Source organism: Streptopelia decaocto (assembly GCF_964273445.1).
Source record: "Streptopelia decaocto genome assembly, chromosome: 7".
Taxonomy (NCBI): domain Eukaryota; kingdom Metazoa; phylum Chordata; class Aves; order Columbiformes; family Columbidae; genus Streptopelia; species Streptopelia decaocto.
In genome coordinates, this window is record NC_138661.1 from 19,462,610 (window position 1) to 19,477,677 (window position 15,068).

General features: G+C 41.5%; 1 protein-coding gene across 1 annotated transcript in view; it reads left to right on the forward strand.

Annotated features, from left to right (window-relative positions):
* Positions 1-9,493: 9,493 nt before the first annotated feature.
* The window catches only part of KCNK10 (potassium two pore domain channel subfamily K member 10), a gene marked incomplete at both ends in the record, with an annotated part of 62,737 nt that continues 57,162 nt past the window's right edge, over positions 9,494-15,068 (forward strand). The window contains one exon of the mRNA XM_082058358.1: positions 9,494-9,545. Coding sequence (XP_081914484.1) covers positions 9,494-9,545 — 52 coding nt within the window. The remainder of the gene's footprint in view (positions 9,546-15,068) is intronic.

The window sequence follows — 15,068 nt, forward strand, 5'->3', positions numbered from 1 at the left end:
AATAAAGATTGAAAAGACAAAGAGAATTTCAGGAGTGAGTTGACGTACAAGGTTTATGCAAAGATTTTTAGGGAATAAACTACTGGAATAAGAGGTATATTTTTACCAAGCAATATGAGAGTAACAGATATGTATAAGTCATGATTCTTATATTACTTCTTTAACAGCAATATTTTTCAGTATAGCAGGCTGGCTTCTTACATCATAAAATTACCATTTTTTTCCTGATTAAGTGGCTGGGCTTTGGAAAATCTCATTTTCATTTTTCACTGTATTCAGGACTCTCATGAAATTACATGAGATGCTAGACCATTCTATACACCAATTACCTCATCTGTAAATGGCCATAATAATATTTATTCTAAAAGGTTTCCGTGATTCACTTTTGCTGGTAGAGTGTTTTCAGATACTCAGCTGGAAGATTCTAAAGAAAATACAATTAGCTGTGTTATGTTTCTCTTTGAAATATCAAGTACAGGCATTGGCAAAGGCAAGTTATTGATCTATCTAGCAGGACATGTAATGGCAAACTTCCACACCTCTTTATATATTTAGCAGCATCTAATGGCAGTAGAGTCAAATTTCTGTCAACATTTTTATAACCATAGCTGCTCTGAGTTCCAACTTGACATTCAGAAAACTTGCACCATAGATGTACACTTTTGCACTACTTCTGAGCTCTGCGATGGAGTCCATTTTCATCGCTTTCTGTGCAGAGAGCTAATTATGATGGCGATCATTCATTCCATTGCCTTTCTTCACTCAAAAACTCACCAACATAGTTCTGTGCTAAATTATTTTCTTCTTTCATTCCACTAGCATGTTTATAATACTGTTGGATTGAGTGGTGTGTACTTAAAATGAGATCCACAAGGTACATAAGTGCCTAACTGCCATTTACTCATTCGGTGTTGCTTGCCTAAATACCTTCATGAACTTGTGCTACGTTCATTTATAAGTATGGATCAGGACTAGTTGTTTTGGATCCCGGAGTTCTTGAATGGTCAACTGGAGATGCTTTAATGATTTAAACTTTTTCTCAGAATGAGTACTCAGCACTGTTTGAAAACTGTTTTTTTTCAAGGTGTCTTCAACTGGGTATGGAAAATCACTTGTCACTTTTGAAAGCTTTAGTTGACGGCCTCTGTAGCAAAAATAGTCACTAATGCCCAGTACTCTTTAGTATTTCAAAGAAGTGCTCTAAATGAGGTAGAGGTCTTTCCCTTAATAGACAGCCTTGTGAAACTATTTCTTTGTGACAATAGGAAAAAAACAAAAACAAGCAAACAAACAAAAAACAAACCCACAGAGTGCTTATCTGAGTTGTACATGCATTTTGTAGTACAAATTATTTTGATCTGGCTGTTCATCAACCATGTTAAGACACTGGGACTAGAGATAATCCGTGTAGCATTATTTTGTATAGAACTAGAAACGTGATCTTTATGGACAAATACAATGTAAAGATGTAAAATATATAAAATGATTTATATTGCTCCTTTTAAAAAGAAGATCCCAAGACTTTCCTATGTTTTGCATACAAAAGTAAGTGCAGCTGGTTTAGAGCTGTAAGGATGCATTCCTCAATTACTCCATAAACGGCTTAAAGAATGTGTGCGTTCAAAATGTAAACGGATAAAAGAGGCTGGTTGTAGACACTCTGCAACAGTTAGCTTATAAGAAGTTAATGTATAATACATTTTTCCATTATTCAACATATAAATATGTTATCTCAGTACACTTCCCAGCTCCCATAACCTGTTTACTGCCTTTATATTCCCAGACTACATATAGTCCAGAAGCTTACTATAATTATATATGGCGACACATTTCTTTCCATGGGTAACAGAATGAAATGCATGTCACCTGTTGGTTTGTAGGCTGTAGCAGATCTGCTAACTGTAAGAAGCCACTGCCTATGGGTTGATTCACAGTGAGCTTCTCACTTTGCTGAGAGTATGTCATGTGTGAATAACACTGCAGTCTCTTGCCATGTTGCATCTAAACTGTTGTAATTCCACTATATCTGCTCCCACAAAATACTATGAAACAGTTAATGAAATGTAGAATATGATAATCAGGGTAGGTGTTGTAGAAGGTCATGCTGTGTACTAGGATGGATCCAGTCTTTTTATTGCTTTCTTTTTTACCAAGTCCACTAGATTCCCCTCACGGCTTTGTATTTGTGTTTCTTGTTCATGACTATATATGTGTGTGTGTGTGTATAGTTGGTGTAGAAACTCAAATTGGGATGCACCTAGTGTTAGGCTACACATCTTGACAAATGCAAGAATAGCTTTTTCCTTGCTGTTACATTAAGACATGCAGTTGTGAACTGTTTTCCTGATTGTTATTATAGTACCTGACACACTGTTCCTATAATTAATGCTAATGTTTTATAATTTACACTGAGAACATAGCCCCCCATTGTTCCTACAACAGAATAATAATTTATTGTTTCGATTTTGCTTGAAATAGCATCCTATTTCAAAGTCATTTTCCCCTGAGAGATCCAGCACTGGAGGTGTCACTGGTGTGCAGGTACAGAGACTCAGGCAGTTCAGCATGTTAGGCTTTCAAACAGTGGCTAAACTACTGGTTACAAAAGTTACACATCTGTGTGGCTGAAAAGACACGTCCTGAGCCACAAAGTTGAGGGAAGGTGCAGGAGAATTCTCGTAGTCAAACTGAATAGGAAGCCTCATCTCATTCCTTATTCCACAGCTGCATACTAATATTCCATATTTTGGGAACAGCTTCTTACTACACGAGCCATGTGAGAAATATGTTACCTAATTTAGAAAGTAGTAAGGCTCTTCTAAGTACTGTAACAGCAATCATTAATGCAAGAGTTGTAGTCAGCCCTTTAAATGCTCAGTATAGCTTCTTTCTTCCCCTGCTGTTCAGAGTAGAAAAGAAACAGGCATGACTAAAAGCTATAGGAGGACTGGACACAGTGGATTGTGTCTGTGCAGATTGTTCCTCCCTACTTTAACTTTTCTATAGCTGCATTAATCCTCACATTTTATCGGCTGCTGAGATGATACCCTGCATTAAAAAACACTGACAGGAACAGCTGCAGTTAGGGCCATACATGATTTTAAGAAATGATGAAAGTTCTCAGTAAAATAGGTTCTAAGACAATGCTGCTGAGGACAGCATTAAAGTCTTCGGTGTGTAGGGCCCCTGACCCTGCCCCACTGGCTGATAAGGCTGCTGTCATATCTGTGGGAAGTAAAGTCAGAGTACAGGATAAACATCCTTCCAGGTAGCTGGATTAGTTCTACTAGTCCTGCAGATTAAGAAGGGAATAGTCAGGCTCTACAGCAATTCATAAAACAAACCAAAGTCTTTGCCCAAGATTCCGGCATGTTCTAAGTACAAAGCTTTGTAAGTGTATTTCTTACACTTGGAGGCATTAGACAAAAGAGCATTAGAGCTACCAGCATATGCATAAAAACATACTCCTTGGCCCCATCTTCCTTGATATTGAAGTAGTCCAATTTTATACCACTCCTTGAGTGACTCCTATATGTGCAGGTGTGGTTTAATATATTTCCATCATGCATTAAACATTTCCATTTATTTATGTCCCATTCGGCCTTCAAGCTGAAGAGCGTGTGTCCCACCTTTTTACCCTTACCCTTTTTATGTCAAGGCCATCTATTCTTCACTTCTTAATTTGTATCACTGTGGTTGGGGTTTTCCTGTTCCTTTTTTACCTTGTTACTAGGATGGCTGCCTGTATTTCTGTCAATATGTTCCTGACATTGAATGCCCTTCATCTGCTGCCCCTCGTTTTCCCTCTCGGCCGTTTTGTGTGCTGCTCTTCCCCTGAGCCTGCTGCTATGTTCCTTTCCAAAGTCTGCATTGTCACTGCATTGACACTGCATTGCCTTGGCAGGCCAAGCTCTCACATGGGCCAGGAAGCTTACGGACCAGGGAGGCTCAGACCCGGGTTCTCTTGCATCCCCTGCTTCTGGCCCAGGACCAGCCCCCCGGGTCCGCCCGGGCCCGGCTGTGGGGAGGCCCGGGAGCGGAACTGGCCAGGGTCCTGAACGGCGTCAGCAGCCTGGGCTGGCTTCGCCTCCACCCTCCCTTAGCGGAGAAAATGTCAAAGAAAAATGGGTATCGGCGAAAGCTAGCCTCCAAATTTCCTGTTTAATATAGAGGAAAGTTATCAACCTGCTAAGGTAAAGCATCATGTATCTATCTAGTAAGAAATCTTAAAAAAAATGACACGTGGGAAGAGAATAGTCCTGCTAGAAAATGAAATTGGCGGCTTGTTTTTATTAATCAGGTTTGCTATTTTTGTCAGATATCAGCTTTTGATCTTATGAGGATTCTTCAGGGACATCATGGAAAAAACTAAGAACCAGATTGTAATTCTCCCATGACTATGATTCAGGAGTGATTGTACTGAAGTCAAATTAAACTAATGTGAAAGAGATGTAAGTGGGCTCAGACAGAGACTCAATACTATGCTTGAGTTAATACTTTTTTACATGCCAGATCTTAACTGAAAAAAATGCTACATTATCATATTACACTAATACTGTGCATGTTCTGTACTTTTTCAGATAGAATAACAAAGTGAGGTAAACTACTGTACTGTAGTCCTTGCTGGCCATACAAAAAGATTGATATAGCAGGTGTCTGAAATATGGAGTCTGGCTAATGAGGAATGGCTACCAGAAAAGAACTGAGGATGAAGAAGATAATTACAAACTGTGAACCAGGTACCCCCTCTCCTCTCCTGGCATTTAGAGGGTAGATGCTTAAAGTGGGTCTGAGGATATGAATGATGTGTAAGGATATGAGACGCAGGATCCATAGTGTATTCTGGTCAGTGTCACTGACCAAAGGAACCTGCAGACGGGCCGTGGTAACTCAAACAGGTGAGATCTGAGAAGATAGCATCGTGGCAAAGGTTGTTACTGAGGTGTAGTTGCCTCAGGTAGACTCAATGGTTTCATTGAAACCATTTCTGCCAATAAACAAATTTTCTGTTCTGGGGATTAATCCCTGAATGAATAAAGACACAGCACTGCATGCTATGACTTTAAAAGTGCTAAGAAACTGCATGCAATGGAAGACAATAAAAATAGTAAGCTGCTTTTCCTTACATGGTACATAGTAGTCCTGATTCTTAGTTAACTTGATTCCTAACTATACTAAAGTTTCTGAAAACCATCTGAAAAAAAGACCTTCAGGTTATCCTAGAGAGAAGGCTTTAAATATCCTCCTAGACAAAAGGCTTCCTAGAGAGTAAAGAAGTTATAAAAGGATTCTGCACTGGATCCTGTCCAAATTCTTAGTACTGAGGGATGGGTCAATAGAATATAAAGAACAGGATGCACTTCACTTGGGTTATTCTCTGTCTCTCTTGGTCTGAGTGTAAATACCAAAAGTCCTGTGGTGATGAACTGAATGAAGAATGAACTTCACAATCAGAAATACCGGATTTCAAACAACCATATAGTTCACCCTAAACTGAATAGTTGTATAAACAAATGAGCATCTTGCAAAGTGATGACACAAAGACTTTCTAGACTTCATCTAACCATGTCTCGTCTCTTCAGTGCATTCAAAAAGTGGAACATACAAGTTACAGATGATTTCTGTCTACTCTTGATGCATTTTTCCATTTCTACTCACTGGATTTAAGTAGGTATAAGAACTATTTATTTATCTATTTTGCTGTGTCTTTCTTTGAGTTACATCAGAACAGCTTCTAAGTCACTCATGCCATATTAGTAATGAACGGTAAAAGGGAAGTTAGCATTTCATTTTTTCTTTCAGTGAGATTGCTTGTATTAGAAAGCCTCTTGTCTATTTTGTTGTGACTGTCACAGGCCGAGTCCTCTAAGGTGCTTATTCTCATCTAATACCAACTCTGAGGACATTAAGTCTGAACAACAAACCCTAAATGAAAAGGCAGACCAGTTTGATAAACTACTGATAGGAAGTTGTATCCTGAAAATTCTTAGGCAGGTACTAAAGTAGATTGATCATGGTATATTTAGTTTTTTCTCTTGGTGATCTTTCAGTTAAATATTAAACATTACTGAATCCATTTAATTTATAAAAGTTGACAGAGTAACAGCTTGAAACACTATAGCTTCAAGGCACTAGTTCTCCCTATTATGAGAATTCAACATCACTGAGGGGTGAAAGGCCTTTTATTTGCATAAGATAACAGTTACGTTTCTATGCAACAGCTGTGCTGTCAGAGAAAGATGCGCTCATTGTGCCAAATCCATCTCTGGAGTAACCCTATTGATTTCAAATGAGTTACTTTGGGAATAAATTTGTCCACTAGATAAAACTGCAGGTCTGAGGCATCGAAATAATTGAGCAAGATTTGCATGAACACAACATGGTAAAAAATTGCGAAACAATTACATGATGTCATGCATTTATGTACCTGACAGATCACAATTGATTTGCCACAAGGTTTTTAACTTTTTGATACTATGGGAACATTAAGATGATACAAGAAACAGGAATACGGTATTGTGTCCTTATTCTCTACTTAATGTTACTGTAAGTCAAACAAATATGAGATGTCCCTCTAAGATCAGTTTAATAACAGAGGATTCATATGGCCACATGAAAATTCCTCTTCTTTAGACAGTAACAATCATGATCTGCTTCTGGTAATGAAGTACCTAAAGATTTCACCTCTAGGCTACAGACTTCCTGTGTATGTTAGCAGGAATTTATTGCTGTTGGCCTTTTAGTAACCTGTTTGATGTTTGGTGATCTTAGGTGAGCTCTCAGTGAACAGGTGTCTGTGGCTCAATACTAACCTCATCAGTGAACAGTTATGGCACAAAGACAAAGTAGTGCTTGTGTTAGGGTGACTGAGCTCCAAATCACAATTGGGTAATATATATCTATATGTCAGTTTTTCCCCGTAATGTACAAGGAAGATGCCAGTAAACTTGCATCTGTTTTGAATGCAAAGGAAAAGTTATAGACATGCATATATAGGTGATATATTTGTGTGTATAAATATGTAAGTAGTTCTTTATTTATACATATTTGATAAGTGATCTTTTGTGGGGCTCAGAAGCCTTCTTTGAAGCCTTTTTGGTTATTAGAATATTGAAAAGGTTTCCTAATCATGATTCAAGTCATCTCACAGTACAATTAGCAAAGCCTACTCTCACTTTTGTTTCCATTCAGTTTGCAGAAGTAACGTCAACGGAAATCCCGAAGCCTATTCAGAATGCATCGTGGTTTGCTTGCAAGGGAAATACCTTGTGGTCCTGATGTCATCATTGCAATAATTTCAAATTCAAGTCTGACTGAGCAGGCTCATTATCATTCTCACCATGTCCCCTCTTAGAGCAGCCTCTCCCGCCTCCTCCTGTACAGCACAAAACAAGAGCCACAGGGGCACTTGGATTAGGCAAAGAAGAGACAGCGAGCACCTCCCCCCAAGAAAACTTGCTGCACTACTTCCATCTAGTTCCTTCAAACCATATTGCTTTCCAGGACCTCGCACACCACCACTAAATGAAGGCGGTGCATTCACAAATGTTGATTTCCCCTTCCAGTTTAGGACTGAACAAAGACTGGAGACAGGCGTGAACATGTCTATTTATTTAGCTTCCTGAATATGGATATGAAAAGAGTGTGCCAGCCTCCACAATAAGAGTTTCCGGAGGAGAGCAACACATTTCAGACTGGGTTTTTGCTGCTGTTGTTGTTTTTTTTTTCACCTGGGTAGATGTATCCCTTTGGTTAACTAGCATCTGAGCAACAGATAGAAAGGCAAGACAGAGAGGGTAGTTGCACAAAAAAAGAGTACGAGGCAAAAAGCAAGGGACAAATTGTCTCAGGCACCAAGTCCTGCCACAACCATGTGTCTTGAAAATTCAGAAGATCATGGCTATGGACCTCAGCAGTGATTCTGTCTCTGACCCATGACCCACGTGCATTTGTGGATCTCTCCCCTAAACCATCCCCAGCCAATGATCCCCTTCACACAAGGAGCTGATCTTCACTGTGGAAGAGAGGAGGCAGGACAGGGTTAACCTCGCACAGTGTTCCTTCAGGCCCCCAGAGGGGCTCGGTTTTGTCTTGCCGGCTAAGGGAGGGGAGCTGGGGCATACATTGTAACTGGAAGTGGAGACCTTCCTGGTGCTACCAGCCTGCTCTGGGTCTGATGGAAAGCCTGGAGCAGGAAAAGAATGCAGACTTGGCAAATCGCGAGGGTCTGGTAATTGCACGAGGTGAAGCCAAATATCCCCTCCTAGCCCTCCCGCCCCCTCCCCGCAGCCTGGCCACATCTTTCAGCTCCGCCGTGCCAGCCTTTGCCTTGATGCCAGGTGTCTGACCCCGTCCACAGCGCGGACGGAAAGGGGCGCAGGAGTGCCCTGGCTTTCGGGCTGCTCGGTCCTGGTCCCCCGGAACTTGCGGGCGCTCGGGCGATCGCCTGCCCTTCCCCTCCCCCTGCGCTGCAGAGCCTCTGGATGCTGCCGTACTCCTGCCATGTGCTGCTGCCGCTGCTCGTAGCTTACGCGAGCGTGTCTCCGGCTGCAAACTCCACCAAACAAGCCTGCATCCTCCTCCGGGAAAAGATACCTAGTAAGTACCAGCCGGAGCTGCCCCCGCCCTAGGGCACCCCGCCGCCGCCTCGTACAAAGGGACTCGCAGCCTCTTCCCCTCGCTTCCTCACCCCACCCCCTCTTAAAGCCAGTGCAGAGAGGGGCTCCGTGAATTCCCTCCAAAGCTATAGAGTGGCTCCCTCCTCCTCCGTCTTCTTTTCCTACTCCGGCTCTCCCCGACGAGCCAGGCTGCTGGTGCATTCATTCAGACGGGGGTGGTCCCCAGCCTCGCCCCAGCCATGCCGCTGCAGCTCACTGCCTATGGCTGACTTTTGTTACCCCTGTAGTGCCCGGGGCTGAACTGAGGTGGGCTCATTTCTGGGGGGTGGCTGAGCATGTGTGCGTGTGGGAGGTGTCCTGGGGGCGTGCGGGGGGGCTGGCCGACTCCCCCATCTCTGCAAGGCTGCGGGCTCGCCAGCCCGGGTGCCCCGTCAGGTGGGCGCAGCAGAGGGGCCGGGCTGCAGCGGGGACCCCGCCACCCTGACATCTGCAGGTGGAGCGGGCGAACCATCTGCGGAGCCTCCCCAGGAGCCAGCAGCATCCTGGATCCGCTGCTCTGCTCAGCTCAGCCGGCTCCGTTCCCGCTCCTCCCCAGACCCTCCCTGGTCCTCACTCCATCCCTTCTTCCCCTCTCTCTGCTGGGGTGCCTGCACCCCTCAGTCACCTCGTCGGTACAAACCCTCCACTCCCCTCCCCGCCTCTCCCCACCTTCTTTGATTTATTTGTGTATTTCTTTCCTTGGCAACCACCAGTTCCCCTCAGACAAACAGCGCAGACTCCCTATAATTTGAAATTAATTTGTTTGACTGCAGCACTGAGACAGGAAGGTTGGGAATTTATTTAATTGTTTTTCCTCCCTGTGCAAAAAGGAAGCAATGAAATTTCCAATCGAGACTCCAAGAAAACAGGTGAACTGGGATCCTCAAGGTTGGTGATTCTCTATTGCTATCATTACTATAATAATAACAATTACTATTATTCCTTGTGCCTAGTGACTCGTAGGAGACTATTTGACTCCAAATGGGAGGAGACGTATGATGCTCGTCTGCTGCCCATGTGCGTTGCTCAGTCTTTCTTGTTCCATCCTAGCAGTGCATTAGAAAATGCTCCTCAGATGTGGAGTTGGGTGGGTGTATGGGTAAAACCTCTTGTAGGTGTAAGTTTTCTAGTTCTATATTTGATACCTCTCTTTGCTCCCCTCCCTTTTTCCTGAGTATTTCCATGGCAAACTTGCCTGGGATGGCAGTGATCTCTGGCTCACAGCATTGTTTGTTTTATCTGTGGCTCCTTTGTTGTTTCTAGTGATCATTGTCTCTGCTAAATGGGTGGTACAGGAGTGGACACAGATGTGACTGCTTGCTCAGGGTTCCTTGGTGGAAAATGTATGTTGTTAAGTAACTGGAGCAAAATGCTACTGCAATATAAGCCATAGTGTGGATGGTATAAAAAGACACATTAAATAATGGAGCCCAAAGGGACCTTTAGACTCTTTACTCTGTCCTGTTAACAATTGGTCAGCCCAAGTGAATAGTTTGATTAACCCTATAGTTAGGTTTGGAGTCTGTCTTGGGGAGTGTGCTTGTGTGATGGTGGAAGAAGATTTACGCCAGTGCAGTGGTTTTCAACAAAATGATCCAAGTGGTGTTTTAAAATAAATCATAATGAAATGCTCTTTTTTCCTGGCATGGAGAGGAGGTTCATATGCAACCTACAGAAGAAGTGCCTGAAAAAACCCTACTGGTAATTTGTATACCGGTGTGGCATATTTCTGTGCATCAGTACAGGAGCAGAGCAACTTGAAGCCATATGCTCAGGTTTGCAGCAGAACCGCTGGCAGCAAGTTGCTGTACAGCAGTGCTTGCAGGAAGTATGAAGTGATTGCCTGGGCTTTGATTATTCATCTTTATTCCGCAGGTTTGGTTTTAGTGGCCAATTTGTCTGTCATCCTCTGTGTCCTCACGTCTGCAAATGAAACGTTAGAAACAGTTTCCCTTGGTGTAGGAGGAACACAGCAGAACAGACATCTTTTTGCTGAGGAGATCTGATATGCTGTTTGAGTAGTATACACAATTAAGCTTTAGTTTAAGCATTACTATATCTTTAATTAGATGAAGTCTGAAATCGACCTCCTCCACCCTTAGCTTCATAATGAACAAATGGATAGTAGTGCTACAAGAGATTTTATTATTTTAATAACAGCATATTCCTTATCCTATGGGCAAAATTCTGTGTGGTTAAAACTTGCTCTTTCCAGGTGCTTTGCTAAATTTGTGTTTGCTGTTGCTTCATTTTGTATATCGCAAAATGCCTTTTGCTGCAAAAAAACCCTTTCCCCTCCTCCCCTGACAAGGCAAGCAGGAGGCTGTACCCATGGCATTCTGTATGCAGCTCCTTTGCTTGGCAGTTGGCTTTAAAGCATGTGGATTCAACAGGTGGTTGGTCACAATTTACTAATGTTTCCAAAACTGTAGAGTACCTGAACATATAAAAGACCATAAACCCAGCAGGTGTCCTCTCTGCCAAGCTGAATCCCTGCTAAGGACTGCAGAATCCTACCTGTTATTACCCCTCACTTTATTGACTTTGTTAACCAGGCAGCAAGGATGCTAATTGTATAGCCAGGAAGGAAGCAAAAAATGTTAATTTCTAATTCTCCAAGGGACTCAGGAAATAGATGAAAATTGATGGAATGGAAAAAGGCAAAGTGGTAAGGAAAAGTTGTGTAAGACCCAATCCTTTACCAAGACAGGAATAATTCAATGGCATTGTGCTCACACAGTCCCACTGAAGAATTAGTGATATGGGTCTGAAACAGGGTAAATCAGAATTCCATTCTTTTGTAAAAAAAAAAATTATTTATGTAAATATAAGTGTTAGCAAAGATCTACGCAAAATCACCTAGAGCCCTAAAGTTATTTTGATTTACAGTCACATATGTAGTCAGTTCTCTGCACGCATATGTGAAGAATATTGTTAAGTGTTCCATCCTCTGTGATATTCTTGGAGTTAAGCACTGAAGCAGCCTTTCTCACATATAAGGATCAACATGTAGAACACTGGCGGTGCAAGAATACAGAGAGTCCTAAGTATTAAAAGCAGAGCTCATGTCCACTTAATGTTTACACTCAAATACCAGGCTCATTTCAGTGCGTATTGTGTGATCGTGCCCTGTTGCAGTCATCAGACAGAGAATGTGCAGTTTCCACAGTTTTGTCTAGTAGGAATTGTGCTAACTTGTACTAACAGTACTTGAAATATATCAACTGATGTTCCTGGCAAGCAAGCTAGCACTCCAAGGATGTAAGTGACAGCTATGGTATCTCAAAGGTTGTTTAGATCTGATTATTCCAGGCAGTATTTTCTAGAAACTATGCACATTCCTAAAGCCCAGGGCTCTTGCTGTGGAGATATGACTGGCTTGGGACTGATGATGTTGCTGGTGTAAACCCAGGTCAGAATGATAGTCATTGAAAAGAATTGATGCTCAGACTCCTAATGCTGACTGAACTATAAATATTTACATACATAAATAGATTAGAGTCTCCTGGTAACTTCCATCTGGCATAAAACTGGTATTCTCAGTTCACACCAGCAAAGATCAATATATCATAGGAAGATTTCATGGAGAGAACAAGTTTAGAAGAATAGAATTGACATGAGGGATGGTGTCTGACAGACAGCTAATCAGACACTGATGTCTCAGCCATTAAACTGGGCATGGAGATTAAACTGTGCTTTTATCCTGTCATGTAGTATCTTCCCTGGCCTTGGGTAGGGAGTATACCTGTGCGTTCCCTGCAAATGCTGAGTGTGTCTTCTAGATAAACCAAATATTTCATAAACCTGGAACCACACAGGGTTCAGATTCCCCAAGTCAAGTTCCCTACTAGTCCAAGCAATCAAACTATATGATCCCATTAATAAACATATCAAACTCCATCCCAAAAGTCCCTAACATTCCAATGTGAAATATGTCATAGAATCTCATATATATTGATTAAAAAACATACTGTTCATATACAGTGAGTGAATAGGGTAATAAATGAGTAAAAAACCCAAGCAGGCACCTCAAGAGTATATTTGTTTTAGGGACAGTTGGATGCATTGATTAAGGAGGGGTACAGGGTCTCATACTATCTGGCCTCTCATTTAAAAAAAAAAAAAAGCCTGGCATTTGTGTTATTGGTGGAATCAGCCTGAATTTACACTATCATAAAACATTTGATCTACCTATCACTGATTTTTGCTTCTTCCATTTGGTACAATTCAGGTAATGTGATACTAACTGAAATGAGTGAAAGACCAGATTTTTAGTTTCATACTCTCATACTTTCCCATCTAAACATTTCAGAATATAAGGTTGGGTTTATAGCAGCAGATGAATACATTAATTTGTGTAATTGTTCTCATCTCTCCTCTTTCCAACATTCCTCCTGCTGTTTGTTCCACCCACCTGTTCTCTGTGCTTAAATTGGCTTATAAACTCTTTGCACATATATTTTTATACAGTGTATAAACCACAGTGAATTCCTCATCCTAACTGAGATATCTGGATGTTACAGCAATATAATTGTTTTTTATCTACTAATTATCTGCTTAAAATGGCCATTTCTTTGTAGAAAGGAAGGGTAGATGAGGCACTTTCCAGTATACTCAGATATTATCCCTGGGAATCACTATTGAAAGGTGATGGTGAGAAGTGCTTTCCAGGGGAGGGATGTCCATCTTCATGGTGGCAGGCAGAAAATGGAGTTCAGTCTCATTCTATCCTTTGTGCCTTCAGTTTTTTGCTGTCATTGCAGTGATACAGATTGTCAATGCCTTTTGAATTTCCAGATAGATCTTCATCTCTATATTGACCTTTTGGAACTCTAAAGTTTTGATACAAGTTCCCACATCCTTTCACAAAGCCATTGTTTGTGTAGGATGACTTTCTGCAGCTTGGAACCCTAAAATCATGCATTTATTATCATCTTTACATTTAGCGTGGGAGTTAGTGCTCCATGGGGAAATCAGGCTGTGGTTGTGAGTCTGGTGTTCCTTTTCAGATTTTGCCACTGACTTACTGATTACCCTTCAGAAAGCCACTTACACTTTCTTTTCCACCTTTTTTCCCTGCCTGCAAAATGAGAATATTAATACTTCCCTAATGCACAAGGGTGTTGTGAAATATAATTAACTTGTTTAGAGCAATCTAAGATCTGCTATTGAAAGAAGAGCATATGTATTGCAATCAAATGCTAAAACAATTAGGAGGGAGCAAAACAGCCTGTCATCATACACAGATCACATCAATTAAGAAATAAGGTTATCTCTGCACTTTGCAACTAGTATTACCTGCACTTCTTTGCAGACACTGAAGGCTCAATTGAGTTTCCCATTAGAGGTATCTAGAGACCCTTGATATTCCCCAGCTGCTGCTCCAGAGGGGCTCAAGTCTTCCATAAATCCTGTGTCACCTGCCATAGGATTTCTCGCTTCAGCTGAGACACCTCAAGCAGCACTGGACACCTATATGTGGGAAATCTGAGCTGAGTCCCAAATGATTTCATGCAGATACCAGGATTGGATCATCCCTTGATGACTATTGGAAAAAATCTTCAGCATCCTCTACTCAGTATAAATTAAACTGACACTGCCTGCAGAGTCTTACAAACTGCTGCCGTTCTTTCTTTTCCTATCCATTTGTTCAAAGAGACTGATGCAGAAGGTAGACTTGATTAGATTATTAGAATGAGGGTGTCAATTTCTGTCCTTTGTTTTCAAGAAATATATGAAAATAAGTGGGGTGAAACTGTGGGCTAGACAATATCTTTCTGCACTATGAAGTCAGTTTTTAGTAGCTCGTGTAAGAAGACTGCTATGGAAGGCTGTGATCTGTTAAAAAGTAGCTCTGATCCCACCAAATGACCCATGCTCAGCATGTGCTACTTGTGTCACTGACCCATCGGATAGACCAGGACTCTGCTGTGCCTAATAAGCATGGGTTGCAGAACAACTGTGAGGATTTTCTTCTGAAGACAGATTTGAAGGAGAATAGAAACTGGATAAACAGGAAGACACTCTTGGAAGTGCATGGTATATAGACACAATAGTGAAAAATACGGTAAGGTGGAAAATTTCAAGAGTCTGGAAAACAAATAAAAGAAAATGAAGAAATCAGAACTTTACAAAAGGCCATGTGGAGGTTGTGAGAGAGGCAGATGAATACTGTGGACCCTAATGTGGCAAGAGATAGGAAGATCCAACTGAATTAGCAGAAGAGGAAAAAGACAGTGGAGAGCTATTGGTTTCATCATCATCATCTTTAGGATGCCCTGGAAAAGGAAACAATAAGGATTCAGAAATTTAAAATTAGTAATTAAAAGTGGCAGAGTGGAAGACTGGACAGCAGCTTTCTTAGTAATAGCGAGGAAAGACTAAACTCCAGTCAAGCTAAGGAAGATGAAG